The sequence below is a fragment of the Oryzias melastigma genome, linkage group LG3 (assembly GCF_002922805.2).
Source record: "Oryzias melastigma strain HK-1 linkage group LG3, ASM292280v2, whole genome shotgun sequence".
NCBI classification, from domain to species: domain Eukaryota; kingdom Metazoa; phylum Chordata; class Actinopteri; order Beloniformes; family Adrianichthyidae; genus Oryzias; species Oryzias melastigma.
Genome location: NC_050514.1, coordinates 29,497,044 through 29,524,867, shown reverse-complemented (window position 1 = coordinate 29,524,867; position 27,824 = coordinate 29,497,044). Strand labels below are relative to the sequence as shown.

Below are 27,824 nucleotides of genomic sequence, written 5' to 3'. Positions count from 1 at the left end.
ATTAAACAATTTCAGGGGTTTAAATTAACATTCCTCAAAAGCATCTATATTTTTTGTGAAAAGGAGTAAATTTTAGGTTAAAACTGTAAGTACTGCTGAGATCATTCTCGTCTATAAGAAGAAAAAACCCAATTAAAGAACCCAAAGAGAATCCGAAAGAAAACCAGGAACACTCAACACATCCTATGAAAGTTAGAGGAACACACGGCTTTTGTCAAATTCACACATTTTTATCAGACAGGACAAAATGGAAAAGGAGATCATCTGATTGTTTGAAGACATTTTCTTAAGAGAGTCACATTAATACAAAGATCTATGATGGAATAGCAGTATTTTATGTACTGCAGCTGTTGTACCACATTTTTATATTCTGTAACATGTGTACATGGTAATATGCCAACTCTGCTTCAAAAAGTTTAGTTAGTTCATCCAAGAAAAAAAAAAAAACTTAAAACAATATTCAACTCACTATGTAAGGATTACAATACCCTGCAAATGCTCACGGTCCGTGTCACAACGCCTTTAAGCATTTATCTTTACACAAGAACTCAAAGCTTTAGGTTACTCGATGGATTTGAACTTTCTCTCCATATAAAAGACTTGAAATAACTGAATGCTCTTTAATGCTTTACATAGTCCCAAGGGGAACAGAGACAACACTGTGATACAGTGAAAACTCATGTCAAGAGAACAAGGAAGATGCGCAGAATTCCATCCTGTAACACGCTATACTGAAATACAACATGGAATAAAATAGTCGCCTGAGGTTTGTCAGTCAGTATGAAACTTTAGGACATGAAAATGGAGCTGATTCACCATAAGCTGCTCCTTTTAGGACTGTTTAATTTGATGTATGCAGTAGGTTTTTCTGTGACTTCTTTTATTTTCACTCATTTTCGTACAAATTTTTTCATGTTGTCATATCTATGAAAAGAAGAATTTCAATGTGCTGCCACAAATCAACAAGTATTTACGTATTTTAGGAACAGGATTTTCTTTTTTTTTATCAAAGTGAAAGACAAGTGCAAAATTTTCATCACTCATGAACAACTCATGGAGGAAAAAAAGCAGAAAAGTAAAGAAGCGTTTTCAAAGTCTTGTACCGTTTCTTTAAAAAAAAAAAGACAACAGTATCTTGATGATATCAACCAGAAATATTCATATTTATAGTTCCACACCAAAGTCTTTGCTTTCTCGCTGTGTGAAGAGGATATGCCAATTATTCTTTCTGCTACGGACAGCCGCTTAGCCTAAAGACCAGAAAGTGTGTTTTGCTAGCTTAGAAGCCTGCTAGCATGCTTAAAATTTAATGAGACATCTTTGTTTGGAGATGAAGAAAGCCGTGGTAGCCTTAAGATGACACAGTTTTTCAAACTAACAGGAAAATGTGTAAAAGCTAGCAAACAACTTTTATCTATTATAGATTCCTTTCTGTTAAACTAGCATTTCAATGACCTGCAAAAGTTCTGCTAGTTAGCAGCACAAAATTGTAAGAAAATATATAATATGGGGCTTTTTTTGCCTTAATGTCACACAAACTCTTTAAATTTTGGATTGAAACGTTCCTATTAGTGTTCATACGTTTGTTTCCAGGGCATTTTTGCCGTTCAGTATTGATCACCACAACATTTATTTACGGTTGTGTGCCCCTGGAAGCTTGGAATTCATTAGAGAGGCATGTTTAGAAATGAAATAAAGAAATAAACTAACAAACGAATCACAAGTTTGGATCAAATAAAACTCTCAGATTCAATAATTGCTCCACTTTTGGACCAAAAACTCAAATGGAAGAGTCTCACTTCTAACCACAGAAACTTAACCCATGTTTTTTTCTTATTTTGGAAACAAAAGAACTCCATTTGTTGAAGACTTTTTTGTGTCAATGGCTTTTAAACGCCTATATTATGTTCGGGTCAAAATTGACCAACTTTCAAGTGTAAAAATGGCTTCAATTTGACTTGAACACAATGTAAAGCTTCGTTTCCGTTGAGCGATCCGGTACGTTCTGGTATTTTGAGCGTTTCCATTAAACAGTACTGAACTTGGGGACCCCCAAAAGTTGTGAACTCAAGACAAAGAAGAATCTGGAATCTGATGTGTGGTCAAAAGTGTCCTTTTCAGCATCTCAAGTGCAATCAATAGAAGCCCAGATGACGCCACGCGGACTGCTCTTACTGTTACAAAAAGAACTTGTTTTCCTGGCCAAATCTTATCGGGGAGGCCTAACGGAACATCTTCTTCCTTCATATCATGTTTGGAGAAAATATATGAAGAGTGATCAAAGTTGTGATTAGGCATCGAGGAGGTCTAAGCTTTGAGCCTGTTTTCTCAAGAGTTGTAGGTCTATTGAAAAGTGGACAGTTGGGCCGGACACTCGTTGAGTGGCAGAAAGTGACGACGACATTAAAAAAAATTAAAAAAAAGTGCCAATATAGCGCTCATTCAAGCTAACGTTTCCAACATTTGTAATCATTCTGGTTTTTGTGGTTCCCTGTGTACTCTTTTGGTCACAAGTTTATATTAAAAATGCCAAGAAACAGCGCAGCTTCTGGTTTTTTACATGATATACCAGAAGTAAAGCAACTAAAAGACAATCTGCAGGATGACCTCCATCGTTCATGTTTTTCTCGTAGCACTACAATGACACGCTAGCAGTTTACACCATGCATGTGCCAGGAAAACAAACCCCTTAGTAAAAAGCGAGGCTTGACTGGACTGGACCGTACCACTCCTCATCAGACCAGGCCGCTCAGAGGAAATGAGGCTTAAGGGTTAAATGTTCTCTCAAATCCAGAGATGTGACGGAGAATAGCTGCAACAAAACTTAAATTGGACTTTTTCCAATGTTTTCCTCTATAAAATCTTCTTATGATTTGAATAACAGCCTACAGTTAAACACTACTCTTAACAGAACAAAAAAATGTTACTTTATCATGTCCACAAGCAACACTGCTAATGTACTTACCTCAGCAATATTGCTAAAACCTCCCAGTTCAAGATGTCATTTTTAAGACCACTGGTTCACTTATAAAAAGAAAACAAAAATATTCAATAGACAATAAAGAAAATGGTTCCTTTGGTGTGAAAATGACAGAAGAATGCAGTTCATAGAGACGCAAAAGTGAAAAAAGAACATGGCCGAAGTTTCTGCTTCTATTCAGAAGTTTTGATTCTTAATCCCTGATACTTTAGAACAACAATAGCTTTTACTTAGAAATATAATGCAAAACTGTTTGGGGATTACATATTTTTCTTTTTAAATATAATATTTCAGCAGTTCTAACCATTTAACATATTTAACTAGCATTTGAAGTAGCTTTCACGGGTGGGAAATTTTGTTATAAAAACATCCAGAATTAGTGAACTGTAATAGGTTGAAGTGAGTCTACACATTGTTGTATGATTAATAAATGATTAATCCATCTGTTTATTTCCCATCATATTTGCAGCAAATGACTCACTTACAGCTGGAAATAAAGTAAACAAAAAGAACATTTTTATCTTAAAATCTTGAGACTTCTGTTCTGCTCAAATTCAGACAAATTGGAGCCAATTTAGAAAATTGTTTAAAGCCAAATTTACAATTTCCATTAGCAGTTTATTAATTTTTAAAAGGATAATGTGCTCCGTAATGATAGTTTTGCTGATTGAGGGCAGGTGCTTGTCCTGTTTTCCAGTTTCCGTGCTAAGCAGCGCGTGTTGTCCTGACCTGCAGCGTCTCACAAACAGAAAAAGTTCACAACTTACAGCAAGAAAGCAAATTCCCCAAACATCAAACTACTCCTTTAACATAGAGAGGCAACACACCTGGGACTAACAAATGATGACTTACAAAAACAGTTTCACACCAAAAAAGCATGAAAATAACCAAGCGCGTGTTTGTGATGGAGGGGTGTGCCGTGGGATTTTACTCGTCGACTCATTCTTGCTATAAAAAGCAAATGAACTGGAAAGTTAAAAGGAGGTTTCGTCACCTCTTCCCAAAGTGTCATGTCGAAAGCATGGCTCTGAGTCATCCCACAAAGTCTGTGATTCAGCGTTCAATGTCATTTGCTTTCACCGCGTTAGACGACTCGACCAGCGCCGACATGGGTGATCCCCCAGGAGAAATCGCCGCTGGATTAGGATGAAAACACAGACCCAAGCTCAGTACTCGTCGGCACCCAGATCACAGTCGGAAAAGAACCAAAGTGACATCCGAAAAAATAAGTTAACATAATTCTGACACATAGAATTTTACAATATGTACATTGTTTTTAAATTAAAATAGATTTGTCGGTTGTCTGATTGGGTAGGAGCGCTGCTGTTTTCCCACCGCCGTCGCCATTCGGAGCGCAGTGGCAGTCAATCAGAGAGTAAGGCTTCCATCTCCAGTCCTAGGGCCGAGCCCTTGGCAACACAAATGGCAGACCCTTCAACATTTTGACAAAAAGAAATAAATAGAAAATATATGTAATATTTCTATATATATATATATTCAATAAACCAAAGCCTTGATAGATTTAAACTCTGCTGTATTCTCTTTATATCGCCAGGTTGTGGCCATCTTTCGACTGCCTGGTTCTTTCTCCGTTTGTGTATTTTTGCAGTTTTTCAAGAAAAAAAAAAAGTCTTTTTCAAACCTGTACATCATATATGCAAGTAAACAAAATGTAAAAGTGTGTGTTTTTTTTTTATACGTTGTATCCACTATATCCAAAAGTGTTGCAGGCACTTAAGTCCTTCCCAAACAAAACAGGTGTTTTTCGACAGTGGAGCAGGTTGGTTTGGTTATTCCTGGATTCGTGAGGGCTGTCCTGTCATGTATGTCTGTTGACCGTTCCGTCATGGCGGGATGCTGTTAGCCCAGGATGTCCAGGTAAACTGGCGTGGCTTTTCCCATGGCGAACAGGACCTTCTGAATGTCCTTAATGTTCAGCCGCTGCTGAGGTTCCCTCTGCCAGCAGCCCAGCATGATGTCGTACACCTCCTTAGGACAGATCCGTGGCCTCTCCAGCACCCGGCCCTGGGTTATGCACTCAATGACCTGCGGAGGAACGACAACGTGAGACGTCCATTCCCATTCGATTGATGTTTAAATGGAAAAGTGGAGACAGAGCAGATCGGCCTTTAGGATAATGATGCAAAGATGAAAGAAAACACTTTAATTCTTAAAAATATTGCAGCAAAAAACTTAAAAGTGTAGATGAGTGGAAGATGTTGTGCAAGATAAAAGCACTTTTTTCTTTCTGCGTTTGTGCATTCATCGGCCGGATGACTCACTGTTGTCGTGACACTTTAGAAACTGTCAATTCCAGACCACTACAGCTTAACTAAGCAGAATCTGCTTCTTTTTTAGGCAATACAAATGTTTTTCCTCTTCATCATTTCTCAAATTTCATTTTAAAAACATTACCATCGCTGGAACTCAAATTCCCTCTTTATGACATTTTATTTTGCCATCAAAATTCCATGCTGTGAAAATGTCAGCGCAGTGGAAATATGTCGAAACAATACATGCTTTAATTTAGTTTTGAAAGGCTAATATTTATGAAAATGTTTATCAGTGCTCAGAAACGTGCATATTTTAACATTTTCCCATCACAACTCTTCAATCTCATGTTTGTGTCAGAAGTTGGAAAAAAGGTCATGCTGTTTTCTAATAGAAAAAATACAACTTTTTTATTTTCTGACAACTGTTGAGTTTCTATCATTAATATTTGGAATCTTACTATCAATGAATATTTTCTATTTTAGTGAATAAATAAGAATTTTGAACACAAATCGATCACATTGAATGATATTGCTTGAGATTCTCTAAGATCTACCACATTTCTTGGTATTCGTCCTTAAACATAACGGTAGACTCAGACATTAGTATGACCATTATTATGTCTGTCTTTTTGTTTCTATTGCTCATATGCTCAAAACTTGATCAAAATTTGCAATTACACTGATCAAATCATAATTATGCAAATGAACACAAACCAACTCATGCAATAAGTCATACAGAAGCATGTTGACGAATGTTAAAAATACTTTGATTTACAGCAGATGCATTTAAATTTCTGTCCCGGCACTAGCGCTCATCATCAATTAATCAAAGGAGACGCCGGCGTCTTATTCAGGCCGTGGAGTGGCGAGCTATGTGGGAGTGTTATGGATGATTAGGGGAAATGCTGGATGGTGATTTTACAAAGGAGCTGTAGTTCAATTTTTTGCAAAATTTCAATATGGCTCAAAAAGCCACCTTCTCCAAGCGCAAACATTTTACGAAATTGACATGTTTCCAATTTATAATCAGAATTTCCTAGTCAATAGAAATACAGCTATTTTCTGTCTTTCTTTCTATCCTCTAACACACCGGTGTCAAACCCAGGGGTAGAGTCCAAAATGTTTTCCAGCTAGCTTCCTGTTCAAGCATTTTTTTTGGCAAACACACCTGAACCAGGAAATCAACAGCAGGTATGATTGGCTTTCTGAAAATCTAGACACTGGAGTTCAACAAAAACCCCGCTGTAACATTTGTTTTCAACTTTACACTTATAGCTTTTGTTTCCATGAATTGTTTTTTTGTTGTTTTTTTTTCTGCTGAAAGAAGAGAATGGGTCATAACACCTTCTCATGCACTGCTGCTTTTATTGAGATAAATAAATGATCTGAGGATTTCCAGATAAATCTCTTTGATTAACAACAATTTTCTTTTTCTTTTTTCATGTGCAGAATTCCCCTGTATTAGTGTTTTTAAGACTTAAATGTTCTTGCACTCCTTTGTACTAAAGATCTTTTAGAAATAAGACACCAAATCTTCATTTACTGCTAAATTAATTCATCTTTTAAACACGTTTTTATCCCTTTTGGGATCATGGAGGCACCAAATCTTAATAAAACAAATAATTATAGTAAAAGATAGAAAGAAAACATCCAAAAAATGTGAAATGTGTGAATAAAAATATTACAAAGAAAACATAGTTCTTTTGCTCCACATTTTACTTAATTTCATAACCTATTTTCAGGCTCTAAAAGAATGAAATAGTGAAATAAATCCCTCATAAACAGCAGAGTGAAGCTGTAATAGAGTTTGTCGTCTCCTGGCACAAAACACCTGACAAGACAGAAGATTCAGATTTACTGGCACCCCGACTGGTTAGTAAACAACAAACAGTCAACAACAGAGTTTATAAACACACTCCTTATCTACAAATAATAAAATATATTAATTTAAAAAGTGGGACGCGGAGCTTGGTTGTGATTTTGACAATAATCATGACGCCTTTGATTGCTGCACAAAAGCAGAATCCAGCGCTCCACTTCACGAGAGAAACTTCCGGATGCTCTGCTGCTTAAAACACTGAACTGTGATCAGTCAACATTTTCAGGCCCACGCAGGAATGTCAAATTGGCATCACTGGTGTTTTAAAATAAATAATCCCAACACTACATAGCCTAATGATCAGCTACCTGAATAAATTACTATTAGCAGTCTACTGACTGCCAGGACCATATAGTTTTTTTTTTATTATTATTATTGCATGTTGAAGAGCAAAATCAACTAAATCTGCCTTGAAAACCTGTGAAAAGCTCAAATTTAGCTTTTCAAAAATGTAATAACAGACATTGACATTTAGTTCTCATTGACTGGATAACCAAGAACTGGTAACTTTTTTCAAGAAAACGAACAGCTTTTTTTAAAAAAGATCATCAACGTTAGAACACGGTGATGGAAGTGTCATGGTGTGGGGCTGTTTGCGGTTATAGCACATGAAAGAGTTGGCATAATAGAATGAAATAATAAGATCTGTTTCTTATTGAAATATTCAAAATAAATGTTGCTACATGTTTATCTGCCAGATCACCAAATCTTGATCACCAAGTCTATTTTCATAGCAACACATATCTTTACCTTTTAACACTGGCGCTTTAGCTTAAGTGTTTACATTCTTTTGATTATCATAACTATTCAACCACATTTAATGGGATTCCAGCAGATTCGGACACTCATTCCCAAGTCGTCACATATTGACGTTTGGTTAAGGACCGCTCTGCGTCACTTTTTGATGTTTTGAGTGTCCCCAAGTCGTCATTTTTTGAAGTGCTGGCTGTTTGGTCCTCAGGACACGGCCGGTACCAAAATCATAACCCGGTCCAGAACACGGTACCAGACCTAACCCGGTACCAGACACAGTACCCATTGTGAACTGGGCCCGGACATGGTACCGGACGTGAACCGATAAGTCCTGGTCCTGGACTGGTTCTGGTTCACGACCTGGAGGTTTGAGACTTGTGATTCAATGGGAACAGTCAGCGTGTCAAAAAATGACCAGACGTCAATATATGACGAGTTAGAAGTGAGAATGTGTTGGTATTCCATATTCAAAAATATATGAGATATTCCATATTAAATGTCAAAATCAGAAATTATATCTAAAAGTATCTGCTACAGATCAAAATGCAGATCTAGGTAATTCAAAACACTTTGTACCCCCTACAAGACTGTATAATGCTGCTAGAAGCAGGGGAGGGGAACTGCATACTGAATGGGTGATGGGTGTACATAAATATAGACTGCCATGTAATTTCCCTGGAGATCCATAATCTATCATCCATCCTTTAATCCATCCATCCATCCATCCATCCATCCATCCATCCATCCATCCATCCATCCATCCGTCCATTCATCCATTCATCCATCCATCCATTCATTAAATTCATCCATCCGTCAATTCATCCGTCCATTCATTAAATTCATCCATCCGTCAATTCATCCGTCCATTCATTAAATTCATCCATCCATCCATCCCTCCGTCCATTCATCCATCCATCCATCCGTTCATTCATCCATCCATCCATCCATCCATCCATCCATCCATCCATCCATCCATCCATCCATCCATCCATCCATCCATCCATCCATCCATCCATCCATTCATTCATCCATCCATCCGTTCATTCATGCATGACTTTACATCAGCTCCACAATGGGATATAGGTGCACGCCTGTTTTATGGTACAGAATAAAAGTGTGTTTTGTTTCCACGGTAACCAGTTGAAACCCTAATTTATTATTGCCCCTCAGTCTATGCTGGTCATTAATAATAGTTACAGTAATGCATCACTGTTCAATGAATTAAACACGACAGACAGATTGGATATTAGTGCAATATTTTGTCCTGCCCATCCTCATGAATTTCATAAGGACGGATTTGATGCATCTCCTAACAAAATTGCTGCATCGATCAAAATGTTTCCTTTTTTTATTTTGCTAACATCCCTTAGAGCTTTTGCACAGAATAGTGGAAATCCCAGTTTGTATGACTCCACAAGTGCATTGACATTTTAGCTGAAATACTTGTGTCTACCACATGCTCGCTTCCTCTTTTGGTCTTTCTTCATTTTCCCAACATGCTCGCTTTACAAGAGTAATCTTAATTGAATTCTATTGATTCAAAGGCAGGCCTCCAATGAATAAACAAACCAATCATGGGGGGTTTGTAATGCACCATCTTCTCTGGCAGCAAAGTGGCAGCAATTTATCACCTTGTTGGCTGAGGTGCATCTCAAAGAAAGAGGAATCAACACGAGGCGGTACATTAGGGTTTCAGAGGGGAGGGGTTTGTTTACATTGGTATAAAGATTCTTCTTCAGCGGAGCAACATGTTGTTTTAAACGTGGAGGTTTGTATCTTGTGCTTGACTCTCTGTTCATACCTCATTGTTACCCAGCTGAAACCAAGGCTGCTTCCCATAGGTAAAGATCTCCCACAGGATGACTCCGAAACTCCAGACATCACTTTCCGTGGAGAACTTCCTGTACATGATGCTCTCTGGCGGCATCCAGCGGATAGGGAGCATGGTGTGTCCTCCAACCTGAGACGAGCACAGAAACAGATTTTCTTTAGTGATACATGTCACACATGTACATGGATGTATTTTTTTTGCAAGTGGAGGCATCAGAATTGTAGCAGAGAAAGAAGACTTTGACCCGCCCATTGCAGTTGCTGCGTCACAAACCCGAGTATTTTCCTCTACTCCTGATCCAACATGATTTAAATACAGAAATATTGCGCGATTATGAGAAAAATGCAATAAAAAATGTTAAAAACACAGTTTTCTCTAGAGTGGGCTGCATTTTGGTCCAAAGATGCTTTTTTCCAAGACGGCTGATTTATGTTGATTGCGTAAGCACTTCACTACTGTAAAGAATAAGAGTGTTATTTTCAAGGGCAGGCGATAGGATATGTATTGTTGGGCACGAATCTCAATCCAATGTGTATCACGATATGATGCATATCGTGATATATTCCCAGACTGTACCAGAACATCGTGTCACTATTCACAAAGCTACTATCTGTTATGGCTGCTGATGTACTTCATTCCTTGCCCTGTCATTCTGCTCACCTGGCAGGTGGGGACTAATCATCCTGAGTAACACCTGATGCCTATTTTAACCAGAGGAGGCCCTCAACCAGGCGGCAGAGTTTGGAAATAAAGAAGAAAATGTTTATCTTTTATCAGTTGTTTATCTAGTTTAAACCAAGTTATGGTCATAGGATGAAGATAGGATAGGAGTGACAGAGTATTGTGGAAAGTCGGCATTGGTAGAGACATAAGTCTTTTTTTAATATATGATGTGTTTTAAATTATATCAAATTTAAGCTTCCATCGGGTTGTTTCTCCATAATGCATCTTCATTTGGTGCACAGAAGTTAAATCTGTTCTGCTTCATTTCAGAAGCAAGAATTGGAGAGATTAATTTAACAATTTGAATGTAGCTTATGATGACAAAGCATTTCTTCGCTCCTCTGTGACTCTTCTGAAACAAGCGTGATCAGTGTCAGTCGGCGTAGAGGCGAATGGGTTCCAGCCATTTGTCTTTTTTAAGAAATCATTAAAACGAAAAAGAAATCAATATTTCAAACCTTCCTAAATTGTACATTTGAGCATAAAAGCACCCAACATTCAGACTTTGTTCAAAGAACATAAACGTATGTCTCCCAGTGCTCTGAATCCTCTGCGGCTAGATATTAATCGATCGAACAGTTGTCCATTAATCATAATCTTCCATTAGTAGGCATTTTTCAAAATATCCGTTTCCCATTTGTGTCAGTGAGTTGGCTTTAATCAGGCCTGCATCAGACCCGTCAAGACAGATGTGGGAACAAACTGTGAAATATTGCAAATTGAAATACGGCATCAGATCTGACAACTATTGTGCAGGTTGGAAGTTGAAGTATACCTTTGACAGTAACATATGTCTGGGATCAGAGCTGTGGTTGCACAATGGAGGTTTGCCTACTGATTTAAAGTGCTTAAAATAACAAAAAAAATATTACCATCTTTTTATAACGAAATTAACAATAGCAAAATTTGCTGCCAAAATAAAAACAAAGGAAACTAAACATATTTTTTAGCACATAAGCAATTTAATCCAGATTTAATACCTGAGTAATTTTGTATCACTGTAATTACAGGGCTAATATCACCGATATCGATACTGATTTCAATACCGATACTTTTTATTCTTGAAAACTTGGACTATAGAATAATTTTGGAAATAGATATTTTTTTTCATCAAGTGTATAATAAAACACAGGAGAGAGTCTTTCAGTAAATAAAAATTTTGTTAACTACAAACATTTTTAGTTTTAGTTAACATACATCAAATATAGAACATGTATAATACAATAACTAAAAAAATGTGCATTGGATTTTTTGGAAAGGTGCTATACAAATAAAGTTTGATTTGATTTGAAGATGATTTGGTAATTTAGAAAACTGCTAAAACAATTTTAGCTTAACCCAGAACTCAGCCCAAAAAATGCGCTTGACTCCAAATTTGCCCAAAAAGAATCTCAGTAGATGTCAAATTAACCAAAACAATTAGCACGTGGCTAAAATTTTAGCTCTTCCCAAAATTAGCCCAAAACACCTCCGTAGATGTCAACTTATCCAAAAAGTTAAAAGTTGATAATTTATTAGATTAAGACAAAATTAGCCCAAAAAACTGCAGCAGATACCAAATTTGGCAAAAAAAAAAGCTACAAAAAAAAAAAAAAATGCTGAAATTGTGAAATTTCAAAAATTGTGAAATGCAGGAATAGCAAAAATACAAGCATGAATGTTCTGAACATGCTAAATTTTTTCCTACCAAAACTGCATACGTTAAAAAATGCTCAAACATTTTTAAAAATTATCCATTGACTTATCACTGGCTGAAAAATCGCATAAATTGTGTAGTATTTTAAATGGCATAAAACTTATGAATACCAGAAGTAAAGTAGTAATGTCTTGACTCTGCAGAACATTTTGATAGCAAGATTACAGAAATTGCATAAAACCTGGTTATGTTTTTACTGAACATTTGCTTAATGACAAGGAAACAGTAACTAGTACAAAATTTTAAGTTACTAAAATGCAACAAAAATAATAAAAAACAGCACCACAAACATATATAATTTAAATAAGGGTGGTAATAAAATTAAGTCACAAGTAAACATTTTCACACTTAGACGTGTGAAATTTGCACTTCCTGGGGGAGCGGTGAGTTGTAGACACAGCCGCGTTTGGGAACCATTTGGTGGTAAACAATGCAACAAAAAAATGTTTCCATTGATGTTTCTTTTATGACTCTCTCTCTGCTGTCCAATGAGGCTGGGGTGGAGGAGGTTCAAGGTGTGGCACCCAAATTGGGCAGGTTTTTGCTCAAATTAGGCATTGCCCAACCTGGCAACACTGCAGACAAATGGACGCCGCGCTTGCATGAACTCTGTAAATACATTCAAGCTCTTTACTGTCTGTATTAAAGAAAAACTCGATCTCATCATGCTAGTATCAATACTTTACCCTAGTATTGATACTCAGATCGACCCGCCCACCTCTACTGTAAACACACTGCAAAAGCAGCAAAGCTAAAGTGATTGTGTAGTCCTTTCACATAGGGTTTTATTTTTGTCTTTCCCATCTGTCTGAGTTTATCACCTCTGCTTTTGTTACCTTGACAGTTTTTTCAAGATAAAAATAAGATGGATTTTTAAGGTCCTTTGAGGTTTTTATCTGTAAGTCGCTGAAATTACTCCGGCAACGTATCAGACACACATCTAACATCAATCCATCATCAAAACCACCCATCCATCAACGCATCGAGGGACCCATCTCACAGCGGCCGGCCCAAACAAACATCTATCCATCTGTGCTCTTGTTTTCTTACCCTTCAAACAACATGGAATCTAATCTACATCAGACATAGCACGAGGCGTGAAAGTGGCTTTAGCTTTTAGCTGCATGCAGCCGCACAGATTATCAGCCTGTAGTTGTGCAATAAAACACAATCAGATTCATTTGATCGAAACACGTATTTCACCAAACTCCACTTAGTAGCTTCAGCGTCTGTAAGAGCTGCATGCTATTTCAGTAAGGTGCAAAAATCTACTCAGGTTTTTCTAATTATCTTTATGTCTCAAGCACTGTCCACACATCGCATGTGTGGCGTGTTCAAAAACGTGCTGAACGTGGTCTATCGTTAACTCGTACTTCCGCATGTTCTCACAGTTGGAAGAGGCTTATAATGCAAAATGTCAAAACAGGGTAAAACTTGCAAATTCTGCTCCAGGCTTTTCCTTCACAGCTCTATTCTGATACATGAAAGACTTGGTGTCATGTCATCACGGCCGGAACAAATGGTTGGCACTTCTACGCTACCCATACGTTACAACCAAATTCTAGTCCCTGATTGGTCACAATCAAACTTGTTTAACATTTATTGCATTTTCAATGTCTGCGCGACTTAAAAACTCATGAATGAGAGTGCTTTGAACACGGATGTGCGCGTTTACATAGACTTGCATTGAAAGTGGTCACTGGAACGTGTGTTTTAGACCTCGGTGAGAACGTAGCATCACAATAACATACTTGAACAGAAGTCCAGTTTATGTTTTTGCTTCAGTTTTACAAGATCTTTTAGACAAAACAATTAAATGTTCCTATCAGCCAAAAGCGTCCTATTTATCTAACACACCACCCTCAGCAATGTGGGTTTAACCGGCAAAAAAACAATACACTAAAGGAATAAATAAGAAAAAAAGTTGCATCATTTTTGAAGACAATTAGTTATTCAGTCATGCAAAAAACAGAAAAAACAAAGCTTTTGGAAATATTTCCTTGTTAATAATTCCCCCCAAAAGTCCTCCAACATACATCCAAATGGTTATTTCTAATTTTAAAAAACATTTGCTCCTAATTTGTATTTTTTCCTAGTATTTCTCCAACTTGCTTCTTGGTCATTTTTACAAGTAAATTTTGAATTTGCAAAGAGAAAATACATCATTTTACGTTATGATTTAATGTTTCAATTTATGTTAAAAAGATAATCAATACAAATAAAGTTTAGCCTCAAATACTAAAAGAGTTTATACAAATATACACCTTGTCCAACTGTTGTAACAGTAAAATATGTCCAAACTCAAGGCACAAGTAAAATAAAAAAAACACAATTTTTGAAACTAAACTGTCAAACTGATTACAGTAGTCTTTTTTAAAGGTTAAAATAGTGCAATTTGTGTGCTTTTTTTAATGCTTTGCTTGGTTTTTGTTTCATAGCGTACTGTTCTGCATCCTGATTGGCTGTTGATTATTGTCAATCAATCTCCTCCCTGCTGTGTCTCCTGTGCAGATTATCTTGAGTTATGCCAAATCTATATAAACCTTCGAATTCCATCAGATCTTTGTTCTTATTCTCACAACTTATTTTCTACGAAGGTTTGAACTTTGAGAGTTTCTCACTAAAAGAGAAAATTGTAAAACAAAAAATTTATGTGAGCCTAAGAAAAGTGTGTAAAGGGTTTTACAGCCCTAAACATCTAGAAATATTGTATACAAAATAAAGTTGACCACTACTAAGATTTTGTCTATTGGGTTTATAATCAGTTATTTTCTATTGTTTTATTGCTTTAATTGTTATTATTGTTTCGTTTTTGTATTTCATTGTTTCATGATTTTATATTCTGTTCAGCACTTTGGTTGCTCTTGCTTTTAATAAATATAATATATATATAAATAAATAATAAACTGATCAATTCATTGATTGAATCTCCTGTGATCTATTAAATACAAAAATAATAATGTAAAATATTATAATTGATAAAAATTGTAACATTGTCTGTCCTTAAATATTCATTAAAACTATTATCTTGATTTTTTTCCCTTTTAAATTGAGCTACTTTTAGTTTTTCACAACATGTGCCGACACTTTAAAACATTATTATATGACTTAATTGCTCAGAAATAAACACAATTGATATTAAATCAACATTTTTGTTGCATATTTCTAATAGTTTGCTACACAGAAAGAGTTTCTGGCTAATTTTCTCAAATTCTTTTGGTTTTAAAGCTTGTAGAGGGTTTCATTAGCACTTTTTTTTCCTTCTCCACCTCCATCACCTTGTATCTTCACAGACTTTAACAGGTTTGCACCTCAGAGCGCTCGGACAGCGACAGTCTGATCTAACCTGGGGTGACGCTCTGCTCAGCTGCTTGCTGTTCCAGCTCTTGTTAGGTGAGAACCATCCATCTTTTTGTGCTGTCCCTTTTTTTCTGCCTGTCTGTGATTTTGCTTACTGTGCATATTCCCAAAGCCTCGCCCCGTTCATGTGTCAGTCCTAATGAGCTGGATGACCGCCCCCCTCCTCTGTTGCAAACAGTTGTTTGCTAACCGTACAAAACGGCAATTAGGATGCATTTTAAGGCGGTTCTGATGTTTCTCGCGAGCGCGGTCGGTCATGCTTTACTGACGCCGTCAGAATCTTGCAGCAGCTTCACCTCACACGCCCCCTTAAACTCATTTGCAGGAGTTTCACTGCAAGCTAATGACCAAATGAGCACTGACTTCCACTCCACCTGGGCTCATTACACATGACACGCTTTACAATTGTAAACAGCATTAAGCTAATGTTGATACGGCGGCTACACACCCGCCCCTTCAGAGCAGCAGCTAGGTTAAGCTAAGTTAGGTGGGCCGAATGAGGTAAAGGACTTAGTGAGGCGGCTGTATTCCAATTTGCCCCCTCGTGGCGCTTTATAAGGATTAAACAAAATTAATTAAGTTCCTGTTAGTCTAAATGACTTATCTCAGGCCCACCCAGCCCACTGGCTGCAGCGATCAACCTCCTCTGATGCATGCTAATGATCTCAAAGTGGATGAATGGCTGCTACATAAATTTTTGTGTCCGATCACCTTGGGTTTCCGTGACAAGGCCACAGCAATCAGCCTGCCACGCAGAGGAAAACATAGGGGAAAAAAAGCTGAACGCATGATAAAAACTTAATAATTGACACCATAATTATCCTCATCGTTCTCACTCAATGTCACTCGGAAACGCCGGCATTGCTGTGCGCGAGTGAGGAATGAGTCTGCTGCTTTTTTGTTGCTGTATAAACTCGATTAGTGCTCTGCCTGTCCCACCGTGGCAAGGGAATGATTGGATTACGGGTGTGGAGAGCACAGCAGCATGGCGGGGGGATAGATTACCAGCCCGGTTGGGTTTTTTCGATGGGAGCTCCGCAGGGTTGCAGGGAGCCTTGGGAGGCCCCAGTCATCTTAAAGGGCCCCGATAACCATCTAGACACACTCACAGTCCCCGCTCTCACCAGGCTGCTATCTCTGCTCTCCCGGCAGCAAACACGCGTTCACTCTTAGAAGCTCTGATGTCCATTAGGGTTCTACCTGCTGCGCTGCTGCCAAGTGAAGATAAAGTGGTATCTGCTCCGGCCGCTTCATGCCAGCGGGCGGTGAAAGTTTTTATGGCTCTTCGAATCTCTCACAAACATGCACACGTTGCACTGGGGCAGAAATGCAAGCATGGATCTGCGTTTGCTCCAAAACTGACCAAAAATCGGGTTCTCGTTTGAAAAAACTGTCAAGGAAAACTGACATTTGACCTGGTCTTTACAGAAAAAAAGTTTTGTTTTTTTTAAACCACAAAGATACGACAAAGTATTAGGGACACCATAAAACAATAAAAAAAAATATTAATGAAAATAAAGTTGGGAAATTATGAGAACAGTGTTATTTTACGAGAATAAAGTTGTAAATTTATGAGAAAAAAAGTTAAACTTTGAGAGTTTAAACAAGAAAAAAGCTTAAAAATATGAATATATTTCTGAGAAAAGTATATAAAGTGTGTAGTTATGGGGTTTTACAGCCTGAAACCATGTAAAATCCTACTTCGTGCATTTAATTTTTCACGGACTGTTTTCGGAACGGAACTCCTACAACAGACCGTTTTTACATGACGTCACACAAAACACACTTGATCGAGGAGCATCTGTTTGATCACACGGACTAAGAAAATCTCTGGATTTTGTCTAAAAGCGAAGTAACTCAGGTAAACGCTTCCACTTCTTGAAAGTAAAACATTTTGGTTTTCACTATTCCACCTTTTTAGTCCTTTTCGACCCCAAAACTTTAAATTATTTTATTTGTTCTGCTGCTAGAAAGCTGCTTTATCCTTTCATTGTTTAGGGAAAGTTTCTGTGCGTGGACAGAAGGTTTGCTGAAGAGAAAGCTATAGTAGGAGATTCTGTTTAATTTACATTGACTGTTTTAAGATGTCAACTATTGCCTTATAAAGAAAATGTGTAGATCATGTCTGCATTAAACACAGATCAGCCACTTTAACAAAGAAAATGCAGAAGACTTCCTTCACGATTGCCTGGATTATTGACTACCTGACTGTCAGATCAGAGTTTATGAGGCTGAACAGGTGATGAGCAGTAGAGGAGAACCTCAGGGAGTGTACTCTCTGTTGCCCTTCACCTTCACACCTCACACTTCAGGTAGAATTCAGTCTGTCAGGTGAGCTGGTGACTCTGAAGTAGAGCAGTTATTTTCCTAGCTGGTTGAGTTTTTGTCGTCTCATGTTGTCTGAAAGACCAGGACAATAAGAAATATAGTGGTAAGTTTGGGTAGATGTGGGGTTAGATACAAGAGTGGATCAATAATTGGAGATTAGGTCAAATTAGAGGAAGACTATAGTTTAAATATGAAAAAAAAAATCACAAATTGTTTGAAAAATAATGTGGGTGGATGTGCATGTCTTTTTGCTAAAGTGAGACTGTAACTTACATTTTATTTCTCTTTCCTTTGCCACCTGTATGGAGCTGCAATAGTGAGCCCCTAAAGACGAGATGTTTCATCTCAAGGGTCCAATACTTTGTTAAATCTGTTTACCTAAGTAAATAAAATACATAGATTCTATTTAGCTCTGTGGTTTGTTGTTGTGGAGCCACGCTTGGTTTGCAGTTTTGCAGCATCCTGACACGCAACAGGGACTCTGGTACAAACGCTGGGACCAGATCTGTACCCAACCAGAAACCACAGAACAGGACTCTGGATCCACTTTGTTAGTGTTGTAATTAAGACTAATAAATCAAGCAGGTTGAATTGGCTGGTGTGGAAACGCCTTTCCTGAACTGATAGAGGCAACTGCAACAACTTACAATTTGACTCATAAAGTATTTTTGAAGACATAATTTATTATTGTGAGAAATCGTCAGTTTTTAAATCCTCATTCAGTCTCTGTAATAAAAAAAATTGCTCAGCCATTTGAGAAAATGACAGAAATTAGCTGTCAAATGTGTTGCATTGGTTGGACTGGTAACCCCTCTCTTCATTGACGAAACTTCCCACCACACAACCAGGAAATGATTCCTGCCATGACGGGGCAAGACTAACGTGTTGTCAGAAACCGTTTGTCAAAAACAAACAGAACAAATGCCTTTCCGTCAACCATCCGTATTCCAACTCCAACGCCCAGGCACTTTTAACGTATTCGCTGTCATTTATACCCACCTAAACATGCATAATTCATAACTCGCGGAAACTTTATCTGATGTATTGTGCGGCTGCGGTATGAAACATTGACACAGCAGACAATTCTTTTTAAACAACAGAAAAACATATTCAGTGCAGGTGGAGCAGATGGATGTGACAGACGGAGGAGATTCAGGACAATATTCATCTCTATCTTGAAGTTGTTTCCTCCTCCTGGAAAGTGACACCGGAGTCCTGGAGGGCAGCGAGCGCCGACCAGTCAGCGGTGGGTGGATTTTGCTCTTGGCAGGATGCTGCTATTCATAATCACTGTACACAGGGAAAGTGGCCAATACACTTCAGAGCTCCTTATCTGGGGCTTGTGTCAATATTCCTCAATGTAGGCGGGCAGCAAAGCTATCACAAAGCACCAAACAGCAGCGAGGAACACAAGGCACAAACAAACACGCTGAATTCCAACCGAGACTGTCACTTAAAAACACTTCTGCTCCAAATTCAACACACAGATGACTCAATAAATTATTTAAGCGTGCAAATTTCCTTGAGGTTACTGCTGCTGTGACATAACAAGCACACATTCAGCCGAGAAAGTTGCACAGACTGACACTTTTCTTTATCAGATTCTAGCTGTGGGGGTTTCTCTTCTTCACTGCTCTTGTCACAAAACTCTGTTTTCTGAAAAGAAAAACACTCAAAGTATTGAACTTGTTGAGTTTGAAGACAAATTCATTTTTTATGAAAATCTTTTGTGAGATCTTGTAGGCCAGTAGAAAGGAGGTTAGTGAATCCACGCCAGACTGGACACACAGCAGATTCATGAGCTACCCTGCTGTTTGTTTTTGGGCCATGGTGTGCTCAGAGATTCACCGTATCAACCCGCAGGTCCGCCCCCCCTCTGCACAAACAGCTTGAACTTCCAGCAGGAGCCTCAAGTGTTGAGGGCATGGACTCTGCTGGCTTTGTCAGAGCAGAAAGTGGGAGGACTGAGAGACCAAACAAGTACCTGACACCCCACTAGCAATACACGCTTTTCCTACACAGTCCTAAAAGGTCTGACAGTTCAGGGGTTTAGGAATTGAGGGGTATTGGCGAAATAAGTGAGACTCAACTCCTAAAAATGATGCATCATGATGCAATCTGGAGTCCATATACCATAGTTTTCCAAGTATAAGTCAGTTTTATTGCAAAGTTTAGCCAAGAGGTACGACTTATACTCAGGAGCGACTTATTTGTGTGTGTGTGTTTTTTTTTCTTACAGATTAATAGGCTAATATATTTGTTATTTTCCCACTAACAACAAGCAGTAATATCCCTGTAAACAAAAAGATTAGCAATAACACGCTAGCTTGTTAAATGCGTAAAGTTGGACGCCATATTGAATATGTCGAGATGTCTGCGCTACTATTGCATAAACAGAGCTGGAAAACAAGAATGTGGTCTTTCACAAGTAAATGATTACTGTCAGCTGATAAAGGAGAAGGTATAGAAAACAATATTCAGATACAATGGTAGCTTTAGACTTCTCACTATGTTCACGTTTTCTGGCAGGACCACAAATCCACACTCCATAAATCACAAATTTACAGAGGATGATCGTGGTATTTGTATATGTTTTCAACCTCAAATCAGACCAGAATACTTGTTGGTAAGTAGATTACTAAGCGGAGGAAAAAACCTAACCAGGATTTCCTCAGTAGCGAAGAGAGGAGAAGCCCCCCGCCGAATCCCTATGAAATGGTGGACGAGAGACACATGGCGTACGGAAAACTACCGGCTCCGGCTCAATAACAACAAGTTGGAATCCATTTAGCTAAAACGGGCACAAACGGTCTGCGGTGATGTCGACTTTCCACCACAGACCTAGGTTGCAGTTTAGCCAAATAAAATAAGAATAAATATCTCTAGATTCTTTGGGATTTGTTCTAACTGCTGTATATTTCAGACATATTATGGCTTAAAAACCTTTATTTTTTGTCATTTGAAGAAACTTCAAACAGAGAAGACCTTTAGAATAACAAGAAAATAACATTTCTCTGCTTTAAATGTCAGCATAGGAACCACTGCGATACAAACACAAGTGCATTGGAAAAACTGACTTTAGCATGCCTGAGTGACACAGAGCCCAGACATTTATCTATTTTCCTTTTGTTTGGTCCATGTAGAAATTTCAGAAGAGTCTGTAAGATTCATCGACTAACATTTGCTGCTGCCGTTACCGTACAGCTGACCTGGATAAAGCAGCCATTGTCTAAACCTTCAATTATCCTCCCTCACAAAGAGCTTGATGCTAAAACCCATTGTGAACTTTAAATGTTATACTTCAGATGTGTAGTTGGCAAAACAATGGCAGCAGTGTGCAGAAGCTGCATTCGCTTTGTAGAATTTAGATGTACTTTGAAAGTGATATGGCACAAAATCTTCTAAATATTCGCTGAAAAGGATTAAGAGATTTTCTCTGGTTTTATTGCAGCTAAACGCTCAGAGTTCTGGAATACAACGTAATTTTTTAAAATGTGTGATCGATAAAAATCTCAGGTCGCATCTCTGTTCCAGGAACACATTTTTTTTTTTTTTTTTTTTAATACGTGGCTCTGAAAGCTTCCCAATTGTTCAACAATAGTGTGAGAGCATCTGATTGGCCGGAGTCCAGATACGGCTGTAAGTGTGGGGACTCCATTAGCATATGCTGCGGTCAGAGGGAGGTGAGAAACGTATGATGGAGCCTCAGATAATGAGAGTAGATTCAATAAAAGATTAAAAAAACATGTATTTTTAGGATTTTGCGGTTGGGCTTTGGTTAGAACAATTCCTTGAAAGTTCTACAGCGCCATCCAGAGGTAGCCAGCTGCACCACAGCACTATCAATCTATTGTGATTCTATTTTTTTAGCACGTTGATTACTGTAAGATGCAGTTTATCCCTCGTGAAGTAGAACAGCTCTGAACACTGCCCCCATAAGGTTCTCAATGGTACTGCACACACAGCAGTAAAAACATTCCGCTCTACCAGCGAATGCGCAGTATGCCTCCATAAATGTGAGGATAAATGTTGTAATTTAATTTGAATGTTAATAAAAAGAAAAAAAAAACTTTTTTAACACAAAATTGTTCAGTGCATCAGTTTGACGACAGCTTAAGAGAACGCCAAATGGTCGTCTGACTCAAATATCTTCAAATTAATCTGTTTTTTTTCCTCCCTAAATAAAGATTGTTCACAGTGACTTAAATAGATTCAGGTGAGAAAAATGAACATATTTGATCATTTAACAACCAGAGTCTTGTGCAGAAGTGCTACTTGACACAAAGAGGAAATTAAAAGAAAGAAGAGAATGAAGCCCTTGAGAATGTAGATGGAGGATGTAATAAATGCTGTTTTTGACTTATTTTATTTCAATTAATTAATTTATTAGTTTGTTTTGGTGTGGAAATTGTGGGAAGACGATAGGATTAGAAAAAAGGATAAATATATGATCATACATTACTTTTGGAAGACTAACACATTATTTATGAAATATGACTTCTTTGTCTGGAATCTTTTCATACGCGGAAGTGAAAATGACTTGATCTCTGAGGCAACGCCTTTCACTCCATGTTGGTCCCGCCCATTCCACAACATCCTCCTAGAGCCGGCGCATTGACTGTTTATATGAACTGGATAAAGCAGATGTTGACATCACCCATACCTTACCTCTGGCCCTTGAGAAATCAAGCCAGAGCCTACGCTGTCACTTCCTGAAACGTCTACCGCCATATTGCAACAGGTTGCAACCCCTCGACAGAGCGGATCAAAGTGCTGCTTTGAGGTTGTTTATAGTGAGGAATGAACAGTATAATTGATTTAAAAGCTCAAAAAGTTGTTTTTTTCATGGTATGGCCCCTTTAAAAATTGGAATCCTTGTGAGGCTAATGATTAAATCAAAATCTAACTTTCTGCTGATCACGTTATCAACTATATGGACGATTTGGGGTTCTGGGGGTGTAATTCTAAAATCTTCTCTGGTATATTCATGTCCAAGAGAATGGCTCGACTATCCTGGATCAGATTCAGTAAAGACCGCAAGTTAACAATGGCCGCCAAGAGTACAATTGTGACAGGTTCTAATGCATTTTAGGAGGAAATACTAAAAAAAACTATAAAGCATCTATAAAACACATTTCATGCTGCGATAAATGCCCCGCTCGAGTGTCCCATCTCCTCTTTGACAGCAGCAAATGGACCGCAATTTTAAGAACAAGGAGTGACCCTGTAAAACTCTGCTGTTAATTGCAATACAGTTGAAAATGTGGCTGCAGCCAACATTTGTGCTGGTGCAGCCAAGAAATGAAGTTAGTGCAGAGCTCTGATGCAAAGCTCTGGACCAAGACACAAGGAAACACAGAGCACATCTACCGAAAATCTCCTAACAAACAAATCCATAAGTGCAGAGCTGCTCCCAGAGCAGGTAGGAACTCTAGAACTGCTGGCGTCGCCCCAAGCAGCATCCACAGCGGCCCAGCGGTCACGCTCGGAAACACTTTAAACCGTTTCATGGGAGCGGGCTATTTTCAGCCGCCAGATCTGTGGCAGCCATCGCTCTGCTTATTTGTTCAGCCAAAATGGCAAATTCTTCAATCCTGCAGTTTCCGCCCAGTTTGCAGCATTCATAGTTGCTAATCGCGTTAAACAGTGGAGGAGACATGACTCGGAAGCAATATAAACAAGCCTTTAAGCACCAGGCTGGAGGCTCAGCAGGATCATCTCGGAGCATGCTGCCGGAGCGCCCCGTCAGCCCCGACCGAGCGTACGAGGCGTGGTGAGACGCCCCGAGGCCGCGCCGGGGAAGGGAGAGCTGTTTACTCTCCTTAGAAGAAGGGAAAAATGGAAACATAAACATACAAACAACGTGACACGCGAGAGCAACAGCATTCTCCCATTAGAATCCTGATTTTAGATGGCAGCCCCACGGGCTTTGTTTACAACTGTTTTGAGCCCAATTAGAGCCCAATTCCGAAGTGCTGTGAACTAAATTTACTTACACTAATTCTTGTCAAGAAATGTGACAGCGACATGACAGGAGAATTGACAGTTTTATGTGTTCCCACTGCGGTGTAGCGGCTTACCCTGTAGTAGTCGCTGCTGTAGATGTCCCTGGACATGCCGAAGTCTCCAATCTTCACCAGGAGGCCGTTCCCCACCAGGCAGTTGCGGGTTGCCAGATCTCTGTGCACAAAGTGCTGGGAGGCTAGGTAGACCATGCCGGAGGCAATCTGAGTGGCAATGTGCAGCATCTGGGAAAGGCCAAGCTCTCCGTTGGACTGCAGTGGCTGACCATCGACCAGGATCATGGAGTCGGGGCCGTGAGCTCTGGGTGCCAAACAAAACACAGAAGTTCAGCTTCCAAGCATTCCTGAAGCGATGATGTCAGAATATAAAGGAGGTAGAGGGCTTTCAGAATAACAGAGGTGTTATTTTGCTGCTTACAAATCTGGATTTCACCTTTAAGAGGTAGACTGTGCTAAATCTCCTTTGGAAGTTTCATAGCTTTTGCTGATAACTGGATGTAGAACCCCTTATTGTGTATTCCGAATGGCAGAACGTTGAACGGGGCAGCCCCTTCACAAAGTAACCCAAAGCTGCTTACCGCTCTAATACACCCTCATCCTTTCACTGCTGGAGCCTTTTGGTACCTGTTGAGGTCCATTAGCATAATAAAGAGAGAATATGACCAAATATTAACATATTAACTATAATCTGCAAGCACTCAAGCTGCTTTAATTCCATGATAAATTGTTATGCCTCGGCACGCCTAATTTAAGCTTCGGCTTTTCTCTCCACAGAAACGTTTTCCAATATGTCAGGAATTTCATGCAAACCATCAGAACAGTTCGACTGCAGGTTTCCGGGCGACAACAAGGAAGTAATTTCCTGTGCCGACTTCCTGCTGTTCTCATCCCCTCCTCGTCGCTGTGATTAGAGTCCAGTCCTCACTCAGGGGGGTTAGGAAGCACGACTGTCACTCTCGCTCTGCCCGTCTTTCCATCTCCATTTTGGAGAGGTAAAAGCTGCAGTCTCGTGGCTTTTTTTCTTAGCACGTGTCGTCTTCCTTTGACTTTACTGACAAGCCGATGGTGGCTGATTAAGTGGCGGCTGCCCTGCTTTTATCTAAATGCTGAATTGGACCGCCATATCAGATCCTCCTATTGACTGTCGGCACATCACATCCTTTAAATGTGACCAAAAGGACCAACAGACCAAGAATCAGCAACGTCTTGCACCTTGCATGAAAGAATTTCATCATCCGCAACATTGCCTTTCATTTCAGGAATGATTTCCCAACAGAAAATCTTCACGCACCCTTGAGTGCACACACACACACACACCCACACATGCATGCGTACGCGGTATCGCCCTCACACTCACACTCAATCATAACATGTCATCTTTTCATCCACTGCTCAAATTTCAAAAACAAGAAAGACCACACACACACTGCGGCTGCTGTCATCGCACTTGAAATAGCACACTTCTATCTGTGACTCCTCTTGAGCGGACTCACATCGGCTCCACTGAAGCTTCCCATTACCAAAGCCGTCGCCGTAGAGGCACGCTGACGCTTTTTTGAGGTTTATCAGAGGTCACTTCTGACAAATATGGAACAAAAGAAACATGAAAGCTTCAATAAAGCTCTGAAGAGGGGCAGACTTTTTTTTATGATAGATCAAATTTAGACAATTGGAGTTTTTTTAATGAAGTTTTTACAACAAGTCCAAACACTAATGATGTGTTACTTACCCCAGTAATGATGGCACTCTAACACACCTTTCGATTGTCATTTAGCTCACAGTTCCACACATTGGTTCCGCCTTTTCACATAATTACCTAATTCCTCCTCCCACTGTAAGTGACTAGAAGGAGCCATCTCCAGTGCCGACTGATTGGCCCTGAGAGAAATAATTACCTCAGGAATTTGTTGAGGTCGCCGTGCTTCATGTATTCGAACACCATGATGAGCGGATCTCCGTCTACACACACGCCGTAGAATTTAACAATGTGGTCGTGCTGCAGGTTGGTCAGCAGCTCCGCCTCCCTCTGGAAGTCCTTCCTGGCTGACAGGTTGGGATCTTTCAGCGTCTGAAGGAGAAAGGGAATCAAACAGGAACAGGAAGTGAACATTGGATGGGGATGTGAGCTCATATACTCTTGATGAAATAAAACAACTTTTTCATGTCTCTGTGCACTTGATCATTGACGTTTTTACATTTTTGGCCTGCTTAAATTAATTCTATAAAGCATGAACAAAATGTAGAAAATAGATAAGGAAATGTGTTGATAAAGTTTCAGGACAAATTTAGTTTTTTTGCTGCTTTACTTCGGATTTCCATGGTGTAATGTTTAGTCATCTCGGTCCAAAGGACTCTCATTTCCAAATGATCATGTATGGTTGTTTGGTTCAGGCCCCCTCCACGTCCCCTTTTATGACGTTTTGAGTGTCCCCAGCTCACCGGGCCATAAACCAGTACCAGTCCAAGGGCCGCCTGGTTTTGGGCCATAGACAGGGAAACAAATGCATATACTATTTAGGGACCCCTAACTTTCAGGACACGGACTGATGCCGGTATACTAACCCATCCTGCCTTCGGATGGAGGGTCTGAACGCCCTCTTTTCTAACTCGGCACTGGTTCCATGTCCAGTACTACGTCTGCTACCATGTCTGGTACCACGGTCCGAGGGTCGGAGACCCCTGATTTAACGGGAACAGCCAGCAGATCAAAAAATGACAAGTTGGGGACGGAACCATACGACCATATATGATGAATTGGGAGAGATAATGTGCTTCATATCTTCCGGCTTGTGGAGGGAATCGAAGGTTTGTATTATCAGTCCCTTGAGGCTTGTGCGGCGACCTCAGGGCAGGTCATGACAATGGAATGTACCATTGTTGCGTTTGTAGTATGTGTACTGTGAAGTTTTCAAAAGGGTGATGTAAATTGAATGCACTTATGATGTACAGGAATTAACAATCTGGACAGATTATCACGTCCCCCTCAGGTTCCAAATATGAAGTATCTGGTGGTCCCAGAAAGCCAAAATCTCATAGACTTCTACTGAGAAATAAACAACTATTAGTCATTCTTTTTGTCAGAATAACCCTCTGGTATCTCTTTTGAAAATGTTTTTGCTAAACCTAATTATTTTCATAATATTTTTTATTTATCACATGTTACTAAAGTTATAAACTGACCAATTAGATGCCTCAGTAAAAGCTTGTGATGGCAGCTGTGACTTCGGCCTTGACATCAGGGTCCAAATTTTTCCTTCAATAAAACCAGACTGCTGTTCATATGCAATACAGTTTGTGGAAAAGCTGGTTTTCCAAACTAATGCATCTATTTAAAAGAGGTTAATTTGAAATATTTTGATAGAAAGCCATTTTAACCGTCATTCACTCGTTTGTTTGGTTTGTCTTCATGGATTTGTCTCTCCATGGAAGCCATTGGATGGAAAAGCACTTTCCTTCTTCTTGTCACTACCTTCTGTCCTTGTTTAAACAGTGGCTGTTTGCTTTCTCAAATCCAGCAGATTACAGTGTTCCAGTGTTTGTTTAGCCAATCTTTTCTAAGTCCGACCATCAGCAGCACAGAGACTTTAAACCAAAGAGAAGCTATGGTGGGGGGTTCAGGTACTTCACATTCACACTGAAAAACACACCAATTTAGACGTTATTTGGACAGTATATGACATTAGGAGCTCTACAAAATGTTTGACTGCATTAATATCAGTCGCTTTGACCACTCAGATTGTTCTAAAGTACAAACCACACTCATAAGAGTGGACGAAAAGGACCACAGCATTGAAGTAGAATTGGAATTTATTTTCCTTTGATGGTCTGTCAAGTTTTTCAATTGAGTTATTGCACTTTTACGCTTTTATTGGTTAAATTCAGACAAAAATTGACTCATATCTATGAATAAATGTGTGATCTTTATTGTCCTTCGTCATGCAGAATGTAAAATTCTAAAGTGAGGATTTTATTTCCACA

At 39.0% G+C, this 27,824-nt stretch overlaps 1 protein-coding gene across 6 annotated transcripts in view; it reads right to left on the bottom strand.

Annotated features, from left to right (window-relative positions):
* Positions 1-209: 209 nt before the first annotated feature.
* The window catches only part of ntrk3b (neurotrophic tyrosine kinase, receptor, type 3b), a 280,707-nt gene continuing 253,092 nt past the window's right edge, over positions 210-27,824 (bottom strand). For all 6 annotated transcript variants that reach the window (XM_024295435.2, XM_024295438.2, XM_024295436.2 and 3 more), the window contains 4 exons: positions 25,742-25,914; positions 23,904-24,147; positions 9,687-9,845; positions 210-5,026 (listed from right to left, as the gene is read on the bottom strand). In XM_024295435.2, coding sequence (XP_024151203.1) covers positions 4,841-5,026; positions 9,687-9,845; positions 23,904-24,147; positions 25,742-25,914 — 762 coding nt within the window. In that variant the 3' untranslated portion in view covers positions 210-4,840. The remainder of the gene's footprint in view (positions 5,027-9,686; positions 9,846-23,903; positions 24,148-25,741; positions 25,915-27,824) is intronic.